Below are 25,433 nucleotides of genomic sequence, written 5' to 3'. Positions count from 1 at the left end.
GTATATGAAATTTGGTCATTTGCTTTCCAGATATCAAGGCTTGATTGTCACTTTCCTTTAGCTAAATGTTTTGTTAATTATATCACATTCTACCTATATCAATCATTACGAGACATATGATTATTATTATCCTTTATTTATATGGCACCACAAGGAATGCAGCGCCTTACAAATTACATAAATAAATAAGGAAACAATAAAACAGTGAACTACAGTACAAAACAAAGCAGGACAAGGACATTAGCACATAACACGCACTAAGCAGCTGAATGTCAGCAACAAGGTGTTAGGTGCCCTTGTGGGAAGTTAGGAGTAGATGATAGTATGAGTAAGGGAAGGAGAAGCACATTGGGAAGAGGGCCCTGCTTGTGAGAGCTTACATTCTAAAGGGGAGAGGCAAACAGACAGGAGAATATGGGAACTAATGTAGACATGTCTGCAAGATATGCATTTTCATACTAATGCATACTAAATTCATTCCTAATGTGCAGGATCCTAGGTCATGTTCATGCAACTATTTATACTAGAAACATTACAGGATGTGGGTAATGAAGAACTATAGTTGTGATATAGAAGCATATGGAAGCATTTATCCTCTCTGGCTGTAATGCTTCACAATGATTGCACCTTTCTATGAAATTGTTGGCTAATAGTGTTAGTACCTAAAAGTAATATGTGCATATATTATCAGTGGCGCAACGTGGGGGGGATCGAGCAGGGTATGTGCCCTGGGCGCAGTCAGACCGGTGGCGCAGGGGTGCTGCCGGCCGCGGTCCAGAACACTGATTTGAAGTCAGTGTAGTGCGGTGTGTACAGAGTGCGGTCTGCATTACACAGTACAAACACCGCCGCCGGTGATGGGTAATACAGTCAGACAGACTCTCATTGGCTGCTGTGCTCATTGCAGGATCCGGGCTGGAGCTCACACATGAGCTCCGCCTTCCGGCTCCCACAGTGGGTGATGGGAGAGACATCATGAAGTCTTTCCAATAGTGCAGAGTGAGCCGGGAGGGCGGAGGAGCAGACAGCCATGGGCGCTGCAGGAGCAGGGATTAAGTGTTGTGTTTTTGGGGGGTTTTGTGTGTTTTTATATAAGCAGCACTACTGGGGGCACTGCATAGGGGGGACACAGCATAGGGAGAACCACTACTGGGGGCACTGCATAGGGGGGACACTGCATAGGGAGAACCACTAATGGGGGCACTGCATAGGGGGGACTACTACTGGGGCACTGCATAGGGGGGACTACAACTGGGGGCACTATATAAGGGGCACTACTGAGGGCACTGCATAGGGGGGATTACTACTGAGGGCACTGCATAGGGGGGACTACTACTAGGGGCACTATATAAGGGGAACTACTGGGGGCACTGCATAGAGGGGACTACTACTGAGTGCACTGCAATGGGGTGACCACTACTGGGGGCACTATATAAGGGGAACTACTGGGGGCACTGCCTACGAGGAACCACTACTGTGGGCACTGCATAGGGGTGACCACTACTGGGGGCACTATATAAGGGGCACTACTGGGAGCACTGCATAGCAGGGGCTACTACTGAGGACACTGCAATGGGGTGACCACTACTGGGGGCACTGTATAAGGGGCACTACTGGGGGCACTGCATAAGGGGCACTACTGGGGCACTGTATAAGGGTGCTTTACTTTGGGGCACTGTATAAGGGGCACTACTTACAGTGGAACTTACAGTGGAACCCTACGCAATTTTTTCCCTGTAAGTCCAGAACCAGAACTGGTTCCCAGAGCCCAGTGCTGGTTGTATTAAGTACAGTGGAACCCTACGCAATTTTTTCCCTGTACTTAAATAACCAGTACTGGCTATGAAAAATCCGGGGCTGGTTGTGTTTTGGGGGGGTACCTCATGTAATTTTTTTTTAACATTTACCTCATTATTTGCTTGTTACAGTCAGATACATGGAGGCATCTCACTGATGTCTGCATGTATATGTGTGAAAACAAACTGCTCATGCTGAAAGTGAAAGCATGAAGCAGTTCTATGATGTCGGGGACTTGCAGTTCGTTTTGAAGTGGGATTTGCCATTCGATTTGTACATGAACATGTCAAATCGAACAGCAAATCACTGTTCCAAACTGAACCAAATCAAATTTGATTTGAGTAATGCTTCTCAAATCGAATCTTCGTACATGAGGGGATTTCAGAGGGATTTGAACTTTCGATTTGAGTCAGTTTGAGGTGAACTAAATCGAACTTCAAAACGAAAGTCAAATCGACCTTTGATAAATTTACCCCCAAGTGTCACATCTTCCCATGTGCAGTGAAAATGATTTAAGAAGATTCATAAAAATAAAAGTTATACATTGTATCATCTGAAAATACAAGTTAAATTGGTATTTTGCATATTTTTCATGTTTTTTTATGTCTTCTAATGGTATTACACATCTTTTTGATCAAGTATATTTTTTCAGCTTTTTTCATTTATTGAATCAATCAATCACTGTCTAGTAGTGTCTTCTATTTCTCACAGCTATGCAAAGTAATGCCATGCAAAGTAAATGAATTGACATTTCACACCCCCATATAATGTAATGGCAACATGCTGAAAGAGACTTGTTTACAAAGAATTTTTAAATATTTCACTTGACCCTTATAGAAAAACAGTGCACATCTTCCCTGTTCACAGACACAAGTTTATATATCAACAAGCAAGGTCATTTACAAAGTAACAAACTATAGCAATGCTGAGTACACACCTTTGTATAGTGATGCAAATGTTGTCACTTTGGGTCATACTGTGCATGATTTATGTGGGGTACCTTTTATTTAAAAAATAAATAAATACATTTTTTTGGACTGTGTGATACATAAAAACATAGGGGGCGATTCAATTGGTGACTTTGCTGCGATGTGCTGAATGTTCTATTATCTCTTCTAAGTTGTATGGGTGAGTGTCTCATGTTCCTTCAGATCATACTATAGTTACAATTATGTGCTGGTCTGCATGCCAAATATGTTAAAACAGGATTTTACTGTGCACAAAATGTACTGATAATCCTAGAAAGTTTTCTCTCAGTTTCAGGATTATCTGCTGTGATCACACAAAGAATAAAGCTGAGTGGTTTACACCCATGTATTGACTACCAAGGGCTCAACGACATAACCATTAAAAATCGCTATCCTCTGCCCCTCATAACCAAATTATTTTACAGAGTCAAAGGGGCCATAATCTTCATCAAACTTGATTTAAGAGGATCCTACAATTTAATTCGTATTTGTCCTGGAGATGAGTGGAAAACCGCCTTCAACACCAGAGATGGGCACTACGAATATCTCGTCATGCCCTTCGGCCTTTGCAATGCCCCAGCTGTTTTCCAATTTTTTGTCAATTAAATTTTCCGGGATCTACTGTACAAAAGTGTGGTTGTCTATTTGGATGATATCTTGATTTTCTCTGAGATTTAGAGACCCATCGGAATCAAGTAAAAGAGGCCCTTCTGAGGTTACGCTCCAATCAACTCTTCTGCAAACTGGAGAAATGACTTTTCGAAGTATCAAGTGTACCATTCCTTGGGCACATCATCTCCGGAACTAATCTTCAAATGGATCCCACAAAACTTCAAGCTGTTCTTGATTGGTCTATCCTGACATCTCTGAAGTCTATACAGCGGTTCTTGGGGTTTGCCAACTATTACCGCAAGTTTGTAAAAGGATTCTCTACACTAGTGGCTCCTATCACAGCCCCCACTCGCAAAGGTGCAGATCCAACCACGTAGACCGTAGAAGCCACTTCGGCTTTTCAACTTCTTAAGCAGGCATTCATCTTGGCCCCAGTTTTAAAGCAACCGGATTTAACACGACTCTTTATTCTGGAAGTCGATGCATCTTCTGTAGAAGTTGGAGCAGTTCTCTCTCAACGTTTTGAAGACGAGAAGCTTCATTCTTGTGGATTCTATTCCCGGAAATTTCTGCCAGCAGAGAGGAACTATTCCATTGGTGACCAGGAATTACTCACCATAAAATTGGCTCTTGAGGAGTGGTGATATCTTTTAGAGGGGGCTCAATACCCGATCACCATCTCCACGGACCACAAGAACTTACTATATCTAAAGTCTGCTAATTGTTTGAATCCCCGGCAAGCCAGATGGGCGATGTTCTTTTCTAGGTTCAATTTCAAACTCTCCTATCACCTGGATCACAAAATTGTAAAGCTCTTTCTCGTTCCATGGAAGGTGGTTCCGAACCGCTCGCTGAACACTCTCACCCAATCCTGGATCCAACTTCTTTTGCTAATACCAATGTCTCTATGACACCTCCTGTTGGGAAAATGTTTGTTGCTCCTCATCTTCACAAAAAGTTGTTACAGTGGGCACATGCATCTCATTTCTCCGGACACTTTGGCATTGACAAAACTTTGTAATTCATCCGGCGATCTTATTGGTGGCTTTCCATGAGAGTGGACATTGCCTCCTATGTTTCTTCATGTGTCAAATGTGCCCAATAGAAAAGTGCCCCGGCAGGCTCCATATGGGGAACTCCAACCGTTTGCCATTCCTTCACAGCCATGTACACACTTGTCAATGGACTTTATCACTGATCTTCCTCCATTGCATGGACACAACACAATCTGGGTTATCGTAGACAGATTCTCCAAAATTGCCAATTTTGTACCCCTTACCAGGCTCCCATCTGCGCCACTACTTGCCCAAAACTTCATTAAGACTTCATGGTCTCCCACAAGAGATTGTCTCTGATAGAGGAGCACAGTTCGTGGCAAAGTTTTGGAGGTCGCTCTGCTCAGCTCTTCAGGTGAAATATAAATATTCCATGGCATACCATCCTCAAACCAATGGACAAACTGAAAGGGTCAACCAGGACTTGGAGCAATTTCTTCAAACCTTCATCTCCTCCTCTCAAGATGACTGGATCAAGTTTCTCCCATGGGCAGAATTCACCCACAATAATCAGTATCATACTTCCACCGATTCAACTCCATTTTTATTAGTCTTCGGTCATCGTCCTCGGATTCCAGACTTCCCTTTACTCCCTGTTCTGGATGTGCCTGCTGCCAAAATATCCCTCCAACAATTCTCTGACATCTGGAGAAAGGTTCGTTCCGCTTTCACTAAAACATCAGCTCGGTATAAGAAATTTGCTGACCGCAGAAGACGAGCTGTTCCAAGTCTTCAACCTGGGATATGGTCTGGCTCTCCACTCGAAACCTCAGACTCCGAGTACCCTCGATGAAATTTGCTCCACGTTATATTGGTCCATATCCAATTACCAAAGTCCTGAATCCAGTGGCTTACAAACTACTACTGCCTCCACATCTTTGCATTCCTATTTTCTTCCATATTTCTCTTCTGAAACCATTGATCCTAAACAGATTCCAGAAAGATCCTCCTAAAGCTTCTAGTGTCCAAACTCAGCAAGGGTAGGGATTTGAAGTTGACAGAATCCTAGACTCCAGTTGTCGATACAATCATCTCCAATACCTCATCGATTGTCAGGGATATGGTCAGGAAGAAAGGATTTGGATAAATGCTTCCGAGGTTCATGCTCCTCATCTAGTCAAAGCGTTCCATATGAAGTTTCCTCATAAACCAAGGAAGTGTCCAGTGGCCACTCATGAAGAGGGGGGGTACTGTCACGGTCTGCAATAGAGACCCCAGAATCAGACCCCGGCACTTACCTGTCAGGATGCTGCATCGCGGCTCTCTTGCTCCCTGCTGGTCAGCTCCTGCAGGTTCCTGTGTGCCTCTCCACATGGGTGGTCTCTCCTCCTGCTCTCTGCCGGCTCCTGCAGTCTAACTGCTGCCTCGGGTCCAGCATCTCAACTACGGTCCTTCGGTCCATGGGCGCGGTCATCTTGGATTGCCCATGTGACATGGGCTCATCCAATAGAATGCCTCTCCCTCATTTCTCAGACAAACAGCTTCCTGCACCTCCTATAAAAGGATCTCTACAGCCCTCACAAGTTGCCAGTGCACCAAGTCCCTTAATCTAAATAAGTGAGCATCCCCACTGCACTCTGTAGATGCTACCACCATTCTCATCTGGCTCCCTAGCCACACCAAGCAGCCCGTGCTGCCACCATTCTCATATGCTCCAAGTAGCTTCCACACTACCACCATCTCCATACGGCTTCTCAGCTACTCCCAGTAGCTTCCACACTACCATTATCTCCATACGGCTTCTCAGCTGTTCCAAGTAGCATCCACGCTACCACCATCTCCATACGGCTTCTCAGCCACCCCAAGTAGCTTCCAAGCTACCACCATCTCCATACTGCTTCTCAGCCACTACAAGTAGCTTCCACACTACCACCATCTCCATATGGCTTCTCAGCTGCTCCCAGTAGCTTCCACGCTACCACCATCTCCATATGGCTTCTCAGCTGCTCCAAGTAGCTTCCACACTACCACAATCTCCATACAGCTTCCTAGCCGCTCCAAGCAGCCTGTACTGCCACCTTTCACCTCACGGCTTCCCAGCTGCTCCAAGCAGTCCGTACTGCCACCTTTCACCCTCCTTACGGCTCCCCAGCCACATCAAGCAGTCTCTGTGTTGAACCAAACTCTCCACCAGTCTTCTGCACCCTCTCATGCGAAGAAACTTCATAAAACCAAGTCTCCTCCAGAAAGCATCTGAGTTGAGTAATACAGGTCCAAGGCCCAGCCCGGGAACAGAGCCTCAAAATCCCATGACTGTGACACCCACCTTTAGGTTCTCTGATCTGAAAGTGTTTCTAGAGTCCTGTTTATTGAGCCTCGATGCCTTTAAAGATATTTTCCTATTTTAGAGAAAACAAGCTTTAAAAGAGTAAAGCTAAACTTGGGGAGATACACTAGTTTTAACACAAGCATTAATTCATTTTCATTTTGCATGTAAGGATTTATTTCATTGTGGCTAATTAGAATATTGCAAAGCATCACAAGCAATTTTACTACTGCCCATCAACTTTCATATAAAGCGGACATGTAGAAGTAATGTGGCCACATGTAACACAAACAGAAAATGAGCTCTCTATTCATCCTTTTCAAAATGATAAACCTTTAAAAGAGAGGTGTGCAATGTGTGGATCTGGGAGACATAATGGGGTCCCATAATATGTCTTGCAGTACATTGTGTAGGAAGGGGAATCCCAGAACTATGGCACACACACTAACACTTTGGTTCGCAGAACAATTGCACAATGACACTTGGTGGTTCTAGAACAATGGCACGTTGACATTTGGGTACCCAGACCAATGTCACATAGATAGCAGTTAAATATAGCTGCACTTTAGAAAGCTTGTGCCACATCATCCACATAATTATATTTTCACAAATATAAAATGGTTAACAATTTCTGAAAGCAATGTGAAATATGCTTTCATGGGTAAGCTTCTTATGACATAAATGTTATATAAAATTAACATGATTTATTTTATATAAAAAGTCACATGATTTTTGCAATATATGAATTTATGAATTTATTTTACACTTTCATACAGGGAATTCTTAGGGTAATGACATATGGACATTAAACAAACTAGCCTACTTTGAAACTATAGCAAAAAACAAATACTATAAATATTGTATTTTGAATATCTAAGTTCAAAAATGTTTGCCAGCTTTTGTTTCAATTTACCCAAAAATCAGAAAATGCAAGGACATTTTCCCAGGGACATTTTTACTTTTTGTTTCATGTCTATTGTACGTCATTTATTTGTATCATGATTCACTTAGTAAAGCGTAATATAATGATACACTGAAATAAAAAAGGTGAGCACCACTTGTTTACACAGCTTAGTCTTATTATATATTTTTAATTTACAACATATGTATAATGTTCTATCTCTATACTATACAAAAATAATAATATATGTGTAAAACAGTATAAAATAACAATGATTTATGTACCTAATTTCAGTATGCTGTTTTTCCATCTGTTGTTTGTTTTTACTTTCGAAATGGGCTCTAAAATTTGCATAAATTTTGTCATGGCTGCATTATTTAAAATTTCAGTTACTACAGTAATTTATAAATTTACCGTCACAGATCTAGAGGTTGGAAATCATACAGGAAATTTGTCAAATGTAACACACTCACCTGTTTATAAGTGCTTTGCATTTTTATTCTTCAAAACAGTACATTATAGTACAGCCAAAAAAATATGTTATTGCACTTAACTAACTGTGATCAATATATCTGAATACAGCAATGTGAGAATCCAACGCTGCTACAAGCAGCACTGGTCCTCTCATTATAGAGCTAATTTAGAGTTATTTGCAAAATTTTTCCAGGTGCAGAATTTGCAGCCAAGCAAACTCAGCAAATACTGAATTCTGTCGGCCAGCTCTATTTTTACACTGCATGTTAGAGGTGGCCATGCTGCCTCACCTCCATCATCCCCAGGGCTGCCAAGAGAAATCTTGGGCCCCGGGACAGCAACTTTACTGGGCCCCCTCTTGGAGGTGGTGTGGCCACAGCATTTTGGAGGCGTGTCTAGCACATGAGAGGTACCCACTCACAGGATCATGACATACCTGCATTTTTTACACGGATGAGGGTCTTCGTAATAATAATAAAATGTTGATATCCTGATCTTATTTTGATTTAAACTAGAGATTAACATTTTATATATGAATTATTCTCCTCTTCTTAGAGGCCCATTTGTCTGCAGCTTTTTCATGATCATTGGACCTGATTCAGCAGTGCACGCAAGTGCATTGCTGATCGCAGATTTACGATTATCGGGAATCTGCGCGTGCGTAGGACCCATTCTGCGAGTGTGCAGAATTGGTCCTGTGTAGTCGCACACAGACCCTTCAATACCTCTTCAATGCTTCTGCCTGATTGACGATGGTGGTCACGACGGTGATCCCAGCCTGCGACCTCGGTCACAGTGCTGGAATCGCAAATGCAGCAAGGGGTGTCATACACCTAATGCTGCATTTGAATTATTGAAAGGATGAAATTGCAAAGCTGCCTGCGTACAGCTCTGCAATTGTGATCTTTGCTGAATCAGGTCCATTGTCCCTCTAGTGAAATCAGCATCAGATTAACAGTGCCCAAATATTGCCCAATTGTTTTTGGACACAAAGAAATTTTTTTAACAACGCCCAGCTACTGCACCACCTGCTGGCTACACATATGTCCCAGTAACACACAACACGCGGCCGTTAAAATGCAGAAAGTAGAAGCAGGCTGTCTGTCCATTTTCTTCACGTTTCAACGGCAATGATTCACCCTGTCTTTTACACTGGGGGAGGGATCTGCTCTGCCCTCCAATCGGATCCTGCTTGGCAGCCAATAAGTCACAGTGACATTTCTATATGAAACATCAGAGCAGCGTGACTTTCGGCTGTGTCAAAGTGCCCGGGCAGCAGGGGAATTAAGCATGGGTAGAACAATGATTTTTATATAATATATATATATATATATATATATATATATATATATATATATATATATATACACATACACACACACACACACACATATATATATATATACTCTGCGTCTGATTCTTTGTTCTTTTGTTCTGCGGCTATGTACTCTCGGAGCACAAGTACATCCACTGCTAACTGTGCCCATATTTGTTTAAGAATTATATATCCAACAATTTAATATACTGTAACACATTGGACCAATTGTCTTAATTTACTTCTCTTCTACCTAAATGTTTACATTTGTTAAAAGGATGGTTAACTTGGAAAGGTTGTCATTCTCTCATTTGCCAGGTGTCAGTGTGGCTGACTCCTCCTCCTAAAGTTCAAGTATCTACTGTCTTTCTTGTATTCACAAAGCTGATTGATAAACCAGACACCAGATTGTACAAAGTAATTAAATAATTTTGTTCTCTAATGGTTATTAAATTGTTTCAAAAGCATTATTAAATTGGTTGGGGAAGCCAATTGCATAGGTACACACTATAATTTTTTGGTTGTACCGAAAATCATCACGATTTTTCAGCAAGTGGAAGCAATACTCAATAATCAATGCCATGCATTGCTGGACGTTTTTTAACTGTTTTATCAGTGTTTGGCCAAAGCAATCATGTCTACACACTACAGCAAAAAAAACAGACCAACCACCCGGTTATTGGCAAATCGGCCCGATAATTGAACAGTATGGGCCTAGCTTTAGAGTTCTATCCAAATGATTTTCTGGCTAGAAATAGATATATGACAGATCATTTATAATATTATATACTCTACAAAGGTGATGTCAACATCATCTAGTAACGGTCAGTTACTACACAATGTTGACATTAACTTTACAGAGTATATAATATTTTAAATGATCTATCATATACAGTAACTGGTGATAATTAAGTATTCTGCAAGCATTTTTCAGATATTTTTTTTAATGGATAAACAGCAGGAAAAAAGTAAATTAAAACTACTCCTAAATTTCAAGTTTCTATTTTTGAGCAATATATGGCCAACGTATGATTGCTTTATATAAGACATTCCAGTTGACACATAGAAAAGCTAGAATTAATTACATTCACAAGTAGGCTTGTAAAAGTTTGGAGATTTCAACTTTGCGGCAACACTTGTACTACTGGACATTGCAGGAACAATTTTAATATCTAAAATGGCTGAACAGAACAATAAATTGAACATTGGACAAATACATTTCAGTCACCCAAATTTCTATTATCATTAAGTTAACTTTAACATATATATATATATATATATAAATATATATATATATATATATATATATATATAATCTCTACAAGTGCCTTTTCACTTTGCCTTTGACTAGTTTGCATTTTATGTTTAGTTTTACATTTTATTTGTTATATTATGGAAAATAAATGTCTAGCTAGTATATTATCCACATTTTCCAAACTGTTTAAACATATACTATGATTTAGAATAGGGCTTATCATTTAAACAAAATTGAATTGCATGTACTATAACCCAGCATATCAAATTTCTTTATCTGTGTGTAGTATAATATTAAACAAATGAACGTAATTCCCACATCTATAATGTTGTAGGAGAGTACATCTCTTTATAAGCGTTCTCAATTGATTAACAAAAAAGATTCAGTTTTGAAAAAATGCAGCCACTAAAAGAAGACCTCTCATCTGTGTGGACTTTAGTTCCAACACTCACCCCAATTCAACAAACAGAAGTTATGACTCCAGTGGTTTGCATACAAATTAGGCTGTTTAGCATGCTAATTGGCCATGCAAGCATGCTAAATAGCCCACCCCTGTTAATAACAACCCCTGTTGACACTATGCTCAACTTCAGTGTTCTTTATAAGTGGGTGAGCAACAGATAACTGTATTGAGTTAACACAGTGAGCACATGTTCAATCTGTCCAGACAAATTGGGTGCACGTGAAGTGTACATTGTTTCTGGTACAGGCTTTAAATAGCATGCACAAAAGAAAATACCTGACCTCTTTAAGAATGTTGTTTAAGTACATGTGCTTTACTGAAACAGTGATATATTATGAACAAAATGGAATAGCATTTTACTAAGTAAATAATGAACCATATAAAAGAGTACCATTTTATTTTATTTCAATATGAAATATTTAAAATAAGATTTCACATAATACAATCCACATTTGTCATGGTAATAAAAGGAGAACTAACCCTTTATTCGTAACCTTCAATTCAAAATAAATTTCTGTCTTATGACTTAAATACAGCATTTAAGAATGCTGTTTAAACACTCGACTGAAATTGAATCCAGCCACCTTTATTAAGTGATTTTGCAAAGTTATTAGTCAGAGTTTTATAGGTCCTTCCTGCAACAACTCTGACTCAATAGATCTTTGCATGCAGAAAGCTCTGGCCATTCAGAGCTGATCAAAAATATATTAAATATAGGCAGATATTTCTGCTGTTTATTTATTGTATCATCCCCGTGTCTATTATCTACCCCTGCATCAGCATTAGTCATAGCTTAAGAACAAGTAGATAACAACCACCCTGTTTCAACAGAATGTAATCTAGTTTTATTTTTATGGAAAGAAAAAAATAATATGAAAACATTTAAAAGCAGTTCTTTACACTAGCGGTAAATAAATTTATACAACCATTCAGTCTGTATAATATGATGAAATAAATCTACATCTTTTTATTTTGGTCTGGATAATATGATGAAATAAATCTACATCTTTTTTATTTTGGTGTCATTGAAATATACATACAAACAACAATTACAGGAACTTGTTCACAATGCATTGAGGCCTAAGGAATGGCTATCTGAAACTCCTTATTGGCAATATCCGTATGTTAATGCTCATTGCCTTGGACTGATAGCACACCCTAAAAAAGGCCCATGGCCTGAATGTATGAACTGTCTACAAATTTAATGCATCGAACAACTCCCGCCAGCTAGAGGAAAACAAGACTGGTAGTTTGTTTACGTTGTTAGCCAAAAAGCCTGAATGTCTTTAAGTCTTAGGTTCCAACGCCACTTTTCCCATGTATTCTTGTGGTCCTTCATGCTTTTCATACAGGTGCCAAGCGGCAGTAAAAGTCGATAAAATGTACAGTATAGAAGAGTTTTTTGCAATGTTCAATATTTTTTTCACAGCACTAGAAACCCTTGTTAACAGGGAGTTGAAGTTTAAATGGCTTATTCACAAATGGAATCCAGATTCGGTGGTCAAGAATGTGTAGATGCCATAGTGAGTTCCTTTAAAAGGTGCAAACACTACATTGTGTAAGCATTTATATTACATTTTCCATAGTTTAGGGAATCATCAGTTAGCAAAAAAAATGCAGAATAGAGATGAAGTCCTAAGGGGATGCAAATTGTAAGGAGTAAACTCTATCCCATGGCAGTGACCATACTGGATGGATGATGAGGTCCAAAGGAGAGACTGGACGGTGGGTGCATTGGTGTCGGTGTGGTCAGCATGTGGCTGGGGTGGCTGAAAGGTGAAATGTGGCTGAGTGAAGACATGTGTCTGGAGAGGGCGACAGGGCTGAATGAGTTGCTCTTCTGGTAGTCCTCAAGACTGTCAAGTATCTTTTTGCTCTTTTTTGACTTGCTAGACATTTTTCGGTTTCTGGTCTGAATTCCTTCCTTCTTCATAGTCAAGGGTCTGTTAATCTAAACAAAATTAAATTATTTGTTTTTGCTTTCCATTCTTTAGTAGCTGTTGCTTAGTGCTTGTGCACAGGAAACACTTTGGCAACGTATTTGGCAGTAATATATTAATTGAAAGACATTCAAATCAATACCAGGCATGAATAAAAGTAACACAAAAATACAAAATCTAGGACATTTATATACATTGCCCATTGTTTATTCTCAGAATTTCACAAAGTTAGAAAGTGGCCAAAACCACACAATATGTACTGTATAGGACCTTGGTGGGTCCCTTTTTTCAGAATGTATCATTCATTACAGTAATGATTACAAGTATTTACAAATTATTATTATGCTAAATTGAGACACAGCTATATATTATATTGGGAAGGTGATCATATAATCAGAGAATTGGATAGAAGTTAAAGAATTACCTTGTACCACCTTGTTGTTGATTTCTCAAAATCTTGAGGTTGCAGTTAACATTAATATCTTAATAATAGGCATTACGTTGTTTGAAATCAAGATTGCTGTTATTATTATTATTATATAGTTTTTTTCAGGTTCTGGAAAATCTATATCTGCCTCACAGTGTTCTAATTTGTCTCTGGTCAGATCGCAATAAATGAACACATCATAGGATGGGTATCAACATCTGCCAACTTTATAACCTTGTCTAATTGCAGTTATTACTATAGTATTTCTGTGTGCTTAAATATCATCTGCAAATAACAATCCATACTAGCCTGTAATGCTAATGATATAGAACTGTGACTCCTGAAGTGCACATTCAGCATAGTGCTGTCTAATGCTTTGAACCAGAACTAACACAAAAAGCTCTCACTTCAGGACTAGGCCTGTTTCATCGGCAACTATCAGTTTTAGCCAGAAATCACCCTGCTTATAAAAACCTGTCAATTTCTGCATGCTGCCCTCTAAAGCATAGATTGATTGCATTAGGCTGGTGCCATTCACCTAACAATTAACACATACTTGCCAAATTGTTCTTTTTATTATAAAAGGTCACCGTACCACAGCGAGGTCATCTAATAAAAGAGTGGCGTGCTGCTTTAACAGCATGGAAACTGTTCCTTACAGAGTTCAGTATGACAGCAAGCCCCCATTATCTTACTAATTACTAGAAAAGCACGTCGTCAGAGGTGGTCAGTTTTACAACTCACATAGAACTTCTGTCTGGACAGGTGTTTGATTAATAGAAGGTAATTTGACTTCAGTATTGACTGCAGAACCTGAAATTCAAAGTACTGCTGTAAAAGGAGGCTTAGGTTCAAATATAAACAAATTTGTGAGCAACTATTGTGCATATTACAAAAATGTTCATCTGGAATTGGCCAATGTAATAAAACTTGCACCCCATGTAGAAAGCCTATTTTTTAATGAAACCTTAAGAAAGCACATACTTGAAGTGACCGTAGAAACTGACTGTTTACTGCCTCTGTGTACTGTGCTATAAAGTGCATATTAGCAAATAACATTGTAGACTTTACATTGACTATAATTTTCAATCATATTTTTTTAAACAAATATGCTAAAATTTTAATTCAAGTACAGTGACATAATCTGTAAAGTTTGTACCAAAATGTCATATGGTGTTTTCACTAAGTGAATGCGTACACTTTTCTGGACTATGGGCCTGATTCAGAGCCACTCGTAAGCGGCCGCTCATTCGCTCCGAGCAATTTTCGCACAACTGCGCATGCGTATGGGTCGTAATGCGCATGCGCCAACCAGTCAGTGCGATCAGAAATCGAGCGCTCGCCAAATAGCGAGTGCCTGCTAATTTGAGTGACAGGATGAGGCGTTTGTGGGTGGTAACAGGGGAAGGTGCTTGAAAACGTGGAGTGGTGATCCGAACGCAGGCGTGCCAAACGGTCAAAACAGGCATTTTAAGGGTGTGCATAATTAACAAAGTAGTGTCATCGACCACGTCACTTGGTTGTCTCTTAGCCTGAACTGTTCGCATGATTGCCCTGATGATAAACCTACCACAAGCACTGCGAGCAGTTCAGATGCCTTTCGATGTACTCGATTAATCAAATAAATAGCGGAGATGATGTATGATGCGAGCGGCCAGGGGGCGTCTTTACAAAATAGCGAGCGCATGTTTCGTTCGCTCGCTCAGACATAGAGGCATCAACAGACCGCAAAAAGCGAGCTCTCAATTTAAATAGCGGTCCCCTTTTTCTGACCGAGCGAGTGCAAATAGCGTCCGGCTCTGAATCAGGCCCTATGTACGCCACGGGAAATAGTGAAACCTGTGGCTATTTTTATGTTATGAATGTGGAAAGACCAATTTAAAATATGACATTTTTGGAATTCATGCTGTACTAAGGTATCTAACACGTGACAAAAATTAAATAAATATGTACATCTGTCCGTTTGGAGATGCAAATTGTAACTTTATGTGGGCTGTAAATCATGCAGAGAATGCTACATAAGCAGTCATATTGACATATTGTCAGTAATAAAGGCAGAGCAATGGATACACCTAGCTAGTAATCAAAACTCCTTTGTTGAAAGTTTTAAAACAAAAATCTCTGCTGGAAAGGGTTAGCAGAAAAGGGAATCTATTTTATAACCCAGACAAGAAACTATTTGTCTGCAATAAATATCTATCCCTTAGAAATGTGAGATAAGTTTGATTTGCAGATGTGAAATTATGACCTACTCTACATTACACAGTCTACACTGCATATCAAAGGGAAATATTTAATTAAATAAAAATAAAGCAAGCTTAGTCTTGCTATTGGCTCATTGTGTTTCACACCTGATGAAAACACCTAGGAGGTCTGACAGCCGAGTGTAAATATATTTGTTTAGGATTTCCTAATAAAGAATAGACAGATTTTTGGAAGAACAATGGCTAAGCGTGATATTGTTTGAATGCAATCAACTAATTAATGCAATTAATCATCAAATATGTCAAAATTGTTTGTTTTCAATATTTGTTAGATAGATAGATAGATAGATAGATAGATAGATAGATAGATAGATAGATAGATAGATAGATAGATAGATAGATAGATATGAGATAGATAGATAGATAGATAGATAGATATGAGATAGATAGTTAGATAGATAGATAGATAGATAGATAGATAGATAGATAGATATGAGATAGATAGATATAAAATAGATAGATATGAAATAGCTAGATAGATTGATAGACATAGAGATAGATAGATAGATAGATAGATAGATAGATAGATAGATAGATAGATAGATAGATAGATATAGACAGATATGAGATAGATAGATACATAGATAGATAGATAGATAGATAGATAGATAGATAGATAGATAGACAGACAGACAGACAGACAGACAGACAGACAGACAGACAGACAGACAGACAGACAGATAGATAGATAGATAGATAGATAGATAGATAGATAGATAGATAGATAGATATGAAATAGACAGATAGATATGAGATAGATAGATAGATAGATAGATAGATAGATAGATAGATAGATAGATAGATAGATAGACAGATAGATATGAAATAGAGTAAAAACTTTTTGCATTCTAGGTAGTTAACAAAAAAACAGAGCCCAACCATTTTTGTTAATTATCTATAGCCTCAATTGATAATAAATTGATTTGTAAATTATTGATAATAAATCTTCTGTTGCCTTCTGCTCGAAAAAACAGGAATATTATGTTTGTTTCTAACTTATCTGCTTGTGGCACAGAGATTTCAGCTTAATCGGTATCAATGTAATAAATAGAAAAAAACTTATGCTCACATTCTCCTCCACTGCCTGTTAATCCAAGAGACACTCCTATCTACCACTAGGTACTTGTATCCTGTTTTTGTTTCTTTATTACAATAATACTGCGTCTTCTATAAATCTTAGTGCTACAGACAATGTTTGCTGATTACTTTATTTTCAACTATAGACTTATTAGTAAGCATATTCCCAAAATAAGTTTTATTAATATAAACTCTCTAAAATAAAGAACTAGTATTTTGCACTCGCTTTACGCCAGACTTTAAAAGACTTTAAAATAGTAAAACATATTGCCTGCTTTATGGTATATACCATGCTTTAGAGTGATGCATACACAATGACATTATGTACGTTTAAAACATAGAATAAATAGGTGACTCTCCAGTTTAAGATTTTGTACCGAAAACACCTTATGGAAATTCCAATGGTAATAATGGGCTATTTTATATAATGGCAGTGATCATTATATTATTATTATTATTATTATTATTATTATTATTATTATTATTATTATTATCATCATCATTTAAGTTCCAATTACTTTATTTTCTTGAGACTAACTGGTTAAAATAAATTCTTATGACACTAAAGGTGCATAGACACGGTCAGATCTGTCAGATGAACGATGATCGATGAACGATTGAACGATTTAACAATTTTTACCAACGATTTGAATGAGTTCAGACAGTATTAAAATGAATGAAATCGACCAAATCTGACTGCAAACACATCAGATGTCAGATATCATTATCTGACCATCGGGAACGCGCATCTTTCATCGTTACAGGCTCACATGTCAGATTTTCTGTTAGATATGAACAGTTGAAGGATTTTTTAAATCGTTATCGTTCAAATCTGACAGAAAATCTGACCATGTGTATGCACCATTAGACAAACATGTGAGAGAAGAAAATGTGCCTTCTCATAACTGTTAGTATACACTTACATTGTGCAGCTTGTAGTACAGCCCACAGGCATTACACACTGGATCCCCATTGGCGTTTCTTCTCCACAGTGTAGTGGTGGTAGTTTGACAGTTTGCACACGATGTACCTGCTCTCCTAGCTGCGGACTGAACAGAGAGAATATATTTACTGTTGCAGTATCAACTTTCAGAGATTACAAAAAAGAAGTAATTCATGCACAAAGAAAAATGATATACAGTCATACATGAATAAAATATTAGTGGAAGAACACATATGAGCTTTAACATTTACATTTATTTACATGCATTGTCTAGTAGTGCTCTATAGTGCTTGTTTGCTAAAAACTTTTGCTTATAATTTGTAATAATGCAGACCAGGTCTATACTGATGACATATTTAGTCATCTAGACAGGCTACAGTTTTCCTAGTCTTCCCTCTCTGCTGTACAACTCACTTGATAGTTTACTTTGAGGAAATTGTTACTTGGGAGTTATCTGAGTAGTTCAGATTTCCGGCAGATTTTTCCTGGGAAGTCAGACTCATATATAACGAGGGAGTGGGGTTGGGGTTAGCTGCCAAAAATCAAAGCTCTGCAAGTTCCCTCCTTTAAGAAAGTGTTTCCTTTTTACTGACTACAAGGGCATAAGAAATCAAAAAATCATTATAAAACAGCCATTATTATATATGTTGTCATTATATTTGTTGTTATTGTTGCTGTTATTATAACAGTTATTGTTACATATGCATAATAAAATGATGGTAACATGAAGTAAACAAACTTGTATACACGTGAGAATTCAGTGGAACTGTTTATTCCTAAATATTAAGATAATTGCTTAATCTACACACAAATAAATATATTTCCAGTTCATTAGAATAGATTGCAAGTTGCATAGTAGTGTTATATTTATAGAAGGTGCTTGCTGTGCTTTGTGGAATATCAACTTAATTCTCTCAAAAGTCAATTAATTAAAAGTGTATCTGTATAAATTGCACTTTCTGGCATTTTTGTTTTTAAATTGTCATTAAGGATTGTTTATTTAAAAAGGCATCATCCTAAACCGATCACCAAAAGGGATCATTACCACATTAGTAATTGAATTACAAAGGAGTCATTGTTGTCTAATATGGATAGTTAAAGCCATAAGATCTTTTGGTATGTGTAAATAGCTCTGCATGTATAAAGCCAAATATGTGTGAGAGCTAGAATCCAGGCAGATGGCAATAAAATGGGTAATGTGGGACCAAGAGTGTCTAATCCTCCTTACTTGAAAACACTTCTTCTGGCCACTATAACAAGTCTTTTGGTGGAGATGCCAATTTCCTGCTGAAAGCTTTCCTTCCTGAGCTGAGGAGATCAGAGAAAGAAGAGAGTTGGTGTTTGCATTGTGGGTTCTCACTTACCAGTCTTCTTTTAGGTTTAATGAGGGGTCGATTCTGGCCATTCATTTTGTGATAGAGTCCGCATGCATTACATAGATAATGCCCGGTGCCATCTCGCCTCCACAGAGGGGTTGAGGTTGCCCCACAGTTTACACACTCCCTGCCTTCTGAAAACAAGATTACACATTAATTATATAAGTCTGCTATCCACAGATACCTTATAACAAATTTCTTGGAGCATTTCACTAACAAACCTTCAAAAACAATTAAGCAAAACTTCAAAGGGGCTTAAAAAAAAATATTTATTTTCAATCATATCTGCATTTAGTAATTATTTGCTACAAATGTTGCTATGAAATAGTGTTATGAAAATGACTTCTATTTTAATTTCATGCAATAACTAGTCACCACTTCATCAAAATAATGTATATTTTTCAAAAATGTTGCTTACGTCTGCTCACGAGTTTAAATTAATTCTAAAAAAGGAGCATCATTTTATTTAATAATAAAAAATAAATAAAAGAATATAGATGTATGTAAGTTTATTTTTTCCTAAACATTCTTTAAATCCCCACATAGAACTGTTATGCAAAAAACAACAACTTTGTCAAACCCGGCATAAACCACGACCTTTAATATCAACAATCAGTAATAACATTTGACTAAATAGATATTCCCTTGATAATCTAAATTACAGGTGTATATCAGTATTCAGCCAGTAGTCCAGCTACATTTTTAGCTTAGTATTATATGATATACACATGTAAACGGCACAGGGTGTTTTTATGCACGAGCATTAGCACTGAACAGGAAATTAACTAAATCAAGGCAAGCGGAAAATAAAAAATGCTTATTCAAAAAGAAACCACTAATTCAGAATTATTTCCACAGGGATCACTGAGTTTATACAGTCTTGGTGACTTAAAGCTCAGTGATTACATTGAATGGCATATGCTGTAAAGTAAAATAGCCTTATCATAATACCAAAATGAGTAAACGGAATGACTGGTTATGAATAAAAATGACATTTTGCTATATTAGGTGGTAGTGAGTTTTTCTATGGCATGTAAATTGTGAAGGGAGAAGTGACAGAATGACTCCTTTGCTGAGGGTGCAGGTGTGTCTTTGATCTGTAAAGCGCTGATATTTATTGTATTGTATACTGCGTCCATATCACCTACTGTTTACATACTGACCTCACTGTGGGATTTGTTTTTTACACACATGGCAAAAATACAATAGTTTACCTCAAAAAGAAAAACTAAATTTATGATGGTGGCCCACAAACTCATCACAGACAATGTACCAGCATTTAGTGACACTTTTTTCTAAGAGAACTTGTTATAAACAGGTTATTGATGAGCAGTAATACATTTGCGTGTCTGAGCAAATCGACTACAGTATCATGTATAGCTGTGTGTATATTTTCCTGTCCTGAAACCTGCATTCTTCATAGTCCCACATCTGTTATGTAACCATTGTATACTGCATATTTTATTTTTTGTTTTTAATGTAGCTAGTTGTCCTGAATGGGCATTATACATGGTAAAGTGTTTGTACCAGGGGCGGTACATTACAGTTACCTCAGATGATACACATTAAGATATTAACAAAGGGTTACAACAATAAAATATATTATTTATAAGATAATGAAGATCATTTATCAGAAATATATTCTTTAGGTCAGTGTTTCCCAACCTCGACCCACAAGGCACACTAACAGTCCAGGTTTTAGTGATATCCATGATGGTTAAATCAAAACAACTGAGGTACTAATTAAGACACCTGTGCTCAAGTATGGCTATCCTTAAAACCTGGACTGTGCCTTGAGGACAGTGGTTGGAACCCCTGCTTTAGGTTAATGCAAAAATAAGCATTTCCAGATAATGTTAAGAAGGTATCTATACAAAATTTTGATTTCTAAGTAGAGCATTGCTTAGCATATTTAAAAAATATATGTATTTTTGCAGCATCATACTTGAAATTCTCTCTTTCTGAACAGAAAACAAACAAATCCATCAGCGAGTGTCATAATTTAGCGGACATACTGACAGGGATTAAGGTGGTGTGATCACTAAGGCAAGATCATGGATGGGTTACGCATTCACATATTATGTGTTACACTAAGCTGTTGAACAGAGCTCAGGGTAACACATTACAGGCACAAGTACATAACCTACATACTCTGGGTACGTGTGCACTCAACATGCAGAATAGGAGGAGTGGGGTTTATGGCAGGTGTCATAGACAAATGCAAGGGGGGTCCCGGTTGCCTGGCAAGCCCAATTCATGATGACCACAATAGAAAGAGCATATAATACTAAAGTTGCATGTTTTTAAGATCCCCTCAGTGTAACAAATGAAATAATTAGCACCACCTGTTGATCTTTTAAAATGTGTAAGCCAGAAATGAGTACAACTAGGAGATCTGGAGAACATGCACTGTTAGGGGTGTACTAATATAGACCATCTATAGGGTAAATTATTAATACTGCATAATTACACACTATCCAGTGCACAAGGAGACCAATGTGTACATATATGTCCAGGGCAGTGCATAGTTATTTTGCTGCTCCACCAGACACCTGGACTTGCTGAAATTATCTGGAATATAACCATTCAGCTCAGGACGGATGGCCCTATTGCCACATATGATGGCATACTGTGATTGCTTGTCCTGTTTATGCATAATTGCCGACACTCCCCGAAGTTGCAGCAGGCTCCAGATTTTTCAGGTAACCCCTTGTACCCCTGAAAGAGTAGGCATGTCTCCTACATCCTGCTCACTTCCTTGTGTGTAGAATAGGGAGATTTTAGGAGAAATTTGGGGACCCGCGAATCGCAGGCTTTTCCTGTAAAGGGGTGTGGCCTAATGGCGGCTGTAGTCTGGTCCTGCCTTCCCCCACCAAAGCCGAGAGCAGCAGCTGCTCCCAGAAAAGATTCATTAAATGTCGGTAAGTATGTGTATATGTCAGAATTACTACATACTTTGTATGACATATATTGTAGCTGGTTAAGTGCTAATTATGCCCTCTTGCCACACTTGCTTTAAAATCAAGCATTTGGAAACCCCCTTCTAGAAATCCTGCGCTTGCCCCTGAGTGTTACCTAGGTGCTTACAAAATGTGGGATGTATTTGCTCTATAACAGACATTTCTTACAATGTAAATACTGAGTTCCTATCACTTGATCACTGATACCTCCTACATACCGAGCATTTACACTTACTATTGTGAGTAGGCAAACAGAATAAATAATAACTGCATTTCTATAGGCAAATAGTAGGGAATGCTCAGCACCCATGTGACACTAGCCTAAAGCCAATATACAGTATATACATAAAGATATGTTTTAATAATATAGTTCAACTTTACAAAGTGCCAATTCTGCACAGCTGTTGCATCAAGTCCAGACTTTAGAATATGAATTAATGTTTGTTTACGGGGCTGCAAACAAATATCTGCAAGTCCACAGCTGCCATAAGTGCGGCATATAGCCATACTTACTCACGCCACAAGGGGAATCACCGGTAATGGAATTGACCCCTATGAGTGTAAACTCTTTCAAGCAGGGCCCTCTCTACTGTAATCTTTATGTAATTATTACATCTGCACATTATAAATATGTTATCAGCAGTGGCTCCTTCCCTTTTGGATGAGGGAGACTGCCCATGCTGCAGGATAGGAGAGAGTCCAGGCATTGCCCTGGCATCTGCAGAATGGATCTGGCAGGTGCCGCGACCAGTGCATGCGCACAGGAAGCTTTGGGTCGTGCGCATGTACACAAACACTGGCTTCTAGGGACTGCATCAGTTGAAGCGCTAGTAGTTGAGTAGGGCTACCAGAAAAGGCAGGGAGTGACTTCCTATTGGAAGTGCTCTATCTGTTAATCGCGGCCAAGACTGGCAGTCTCAGAGGTAGAAGTAACTTACCCCTGGGACTGCCTGTACTGTGTGTGATTCTCAGGTAGCACTTCCAGTGGGAAACTACTGCAAGTAGAGCCAGTGAACAAAGTTACTGGCTCATTGGGAATGGTGGCTGTTAGTGGGGGAAGGGGTAGGTAAAACCCACCACTGGTTATATACGACTATCTGTAAAGTTGGCAATTAGTCTGTAACTGTTCTGTTTAATTTCCCATGTACGATGTCATTTTGTTATATGTTCCATCCACTATATACAGTGCTAAGGAACCTTTATAGTGCCTTATAAATAACAGATAACAATAATAACTATAAGTACTATAGATGGAAAATTCACATCTCTGCATTTCTACGTACGCAAATATAATGTCCCTGTGACTCTCACAGGATAATATTATTGTTACATTGGCGATGATCTTTTGCACATTCCCTTCTGTACCTTCTCCATAAAAATCTAATAAAACAATGAAAAATGGTAGTGATTTGATAAGTGTTAGGTGCCACCCAATTGCTTCCTATGCACAAAGACAGAGTGACCTCTATGAGATTGTTCTGTCCTGTGTCACCGGATGCACTTCCGGGAGCTAGCTGAAATATAATCACCACTGTTTGTCTGCAGAAAGCATAGGCTCTTGGTCTTATATGTATAAACCAAGTGCAGCTCTCCCACAGCACCCCTAGTGTTAGTGTATAACATTTATGTAACATAAAGTTTAAAAAAATATGTTTTTTTTCCTAAAGGTGATAGATAAATAAATAATAAAGAAAATTCTAATAAAAAATAAAAAAACATTAAAAAATATGCTTAATTTATTATGATACAAAGATCTTCCCATTAAAATTTAAGTACATTCATCAACCATATAGAGGTTGAGTCAGATGTAGGTGCAAATTATGCCCAATTGCAGATTTTGCTGCTGCAGAAATTATGGGGTACTGCACGGGGTGCAAATATATTGTATGCAGGGCAAATACTGCATGCTGCACATACATACTAGCCAGCTCTATATTTACATTGCATTTTAGATAGTTTTGAGCTAGGCCTAGGCCATCTCTAAATCAGGTTGTGCCTTTTGCATTTCCGCCCTGCTGCACAATATGAATTTCTAGGTGCAAATTTTGCTCCCTGTAAGTGGGTTTGCTTCAAACTCTTAGACAGCTCCACATTGGGTATTCCTATAATTATCACAAGTTACAGAATAAAATATGTGGTCTACAGTGTGTCATGTAAAATAGTTTGGATTTTTTGTCTGTCTTTCCCTATATACTGCCCATAATTTAAAAATATATTAACTTTTTTATTGCACCAAAGAAAAGTCCAATTTTACAGCTCCAAAAAATAAATAACAATCACTTTGTGCAGATAACAATAAATAAGTTATTACTTGTCAAATCAATACTGCACTAAGTAGTCAAACTTGGCATCACCTGCTAAATGAGCACGTCAACTCAATCCTCCGGCACTGGTATGATCATAAAGCCATAAGATTGGCCAGGAAATGCTTTACAATAACCACAGAATGACATCTATCAAGTAGATTCCACAAATATATATCATATAGAGATGTCTGGTGTGACTGTGAGTGGGGATACGCCTTATAACGATGGTATCATTGAAATCAAGAATGTTATTGGTCCCACTAGTCTCAGGTGCCCTAAAATCTCTACTGCTTCGTCTTTGTAAGAGATTCACACACTTTGCTTAAACATATAAGTCAGACAAACGCCTAAGCAGGCGTAGAGAACAAGTCTGACAAACATTTTTATGTCATGGGTTGCAATATGTTAAACGTATATATATATATACTCTGGCTAGATCATTCTATACAGTGTACAATTTGGTGCTTCCCAAGGAAATTAAAGGCACGGAAAGCTATGAATTCTTGCTAAAATAGTTAGGATCATTATCGGGTATGGGCTAAAATCAGCTTGTGTGCTTGGACATCCTTCTAACCACACTAACAAGCTGCAGAGAACCTGAAAGTGAGCCATGTGGCCCAAGCTCTAAATGGCAATATCTCATCTGATTTGATCATTTGTTTGGCCAGTCTGAGTGATGCGCTCATTCATTCAATCAGCTCAGGTACAGTATAGTCACTTTTAGACCCGATTTGAACACCTAAAATGTTCCTATGTGACGTTTAAATGTGATGTTACTGTATTTCTACTGAATTCATTTCAATTTTGGAACAATATAACATACTGTATGGATACGGTCTTAAATAGAAATAGCTGAGCCCGAAATAACTTTTTTAAGGGGCCCTTTTCCTTAAACCTTGCAAATTTACATTGCTAAGTCAAAGTCAACCATAAAGATTGCACTTTGGCAAAACAATGCTCTGACATAGCTGACCTCACAAAGACATGTTACATTAAAAGTAGCAATATAACGTGCTATTGAAAAAAACAGATAA

The 25,433-nt window shown here is 38.2% G+C and overlaps 1 protein-coding gene across 6 annotated transcripts in view; it reads right to left on the bottom strand.

The window, feature by feature from the left end:
• Nucleotides 1-11,499: 11,499 nt before the first annotated feature.
• GATA3 (GATA binding protein 3) overlaps nt 11,500-25,433 on the bottom strand; it is a 33,568-nt gene continuing 19,634 nt past the window's right edge. For 2 of the 6 annotated variants that reach the window (XM_088468728.1, XM_088468727.1), the window contains 3 exons: nt 19,122-19,267; nt 17,738-17,863; nt 11,500-13,057 (listed from right to left, as the gene is read on the bottom strand). In XM_088468728.1, the coding sequence (XP_088324854.1) occupies nt 12,773-13,057; nt 17,738-17,863; nt 19,122-19,267 (557 nt within the window). In that variant the 3' untranslated portion in view covers nt 11,500-12,772. Of the gene's footprint in view, nt 13,058-17,737; nt 17,864-18,985; nt 19,066-19,121; nt 19,268-25,433 lie in introns of all 6 variants that reach the window. The other 4 variants (XM_088468730.1, XM_088468729.1, XM_088468731.1 and 1 more) reach the window with 4 other exon arrangements.

This window comes from Taudactylus pleione, unplaced genomic scaffold (genome assembly GCF_031769625.1).
Source record: "Taudactylus pleione unplaced genomic scaffold, aTauple2 ptg000086l, whole genome shotgun sequence".
NCBI lineage: Eukaryota > Metazoa > Chordata > Amphibia > Anura > Myobatrachidae > Taudactylus > Taudactylus pleione.
This window is presented reverse-complemented; position numbering and strand designations above follow the sequence as displayed.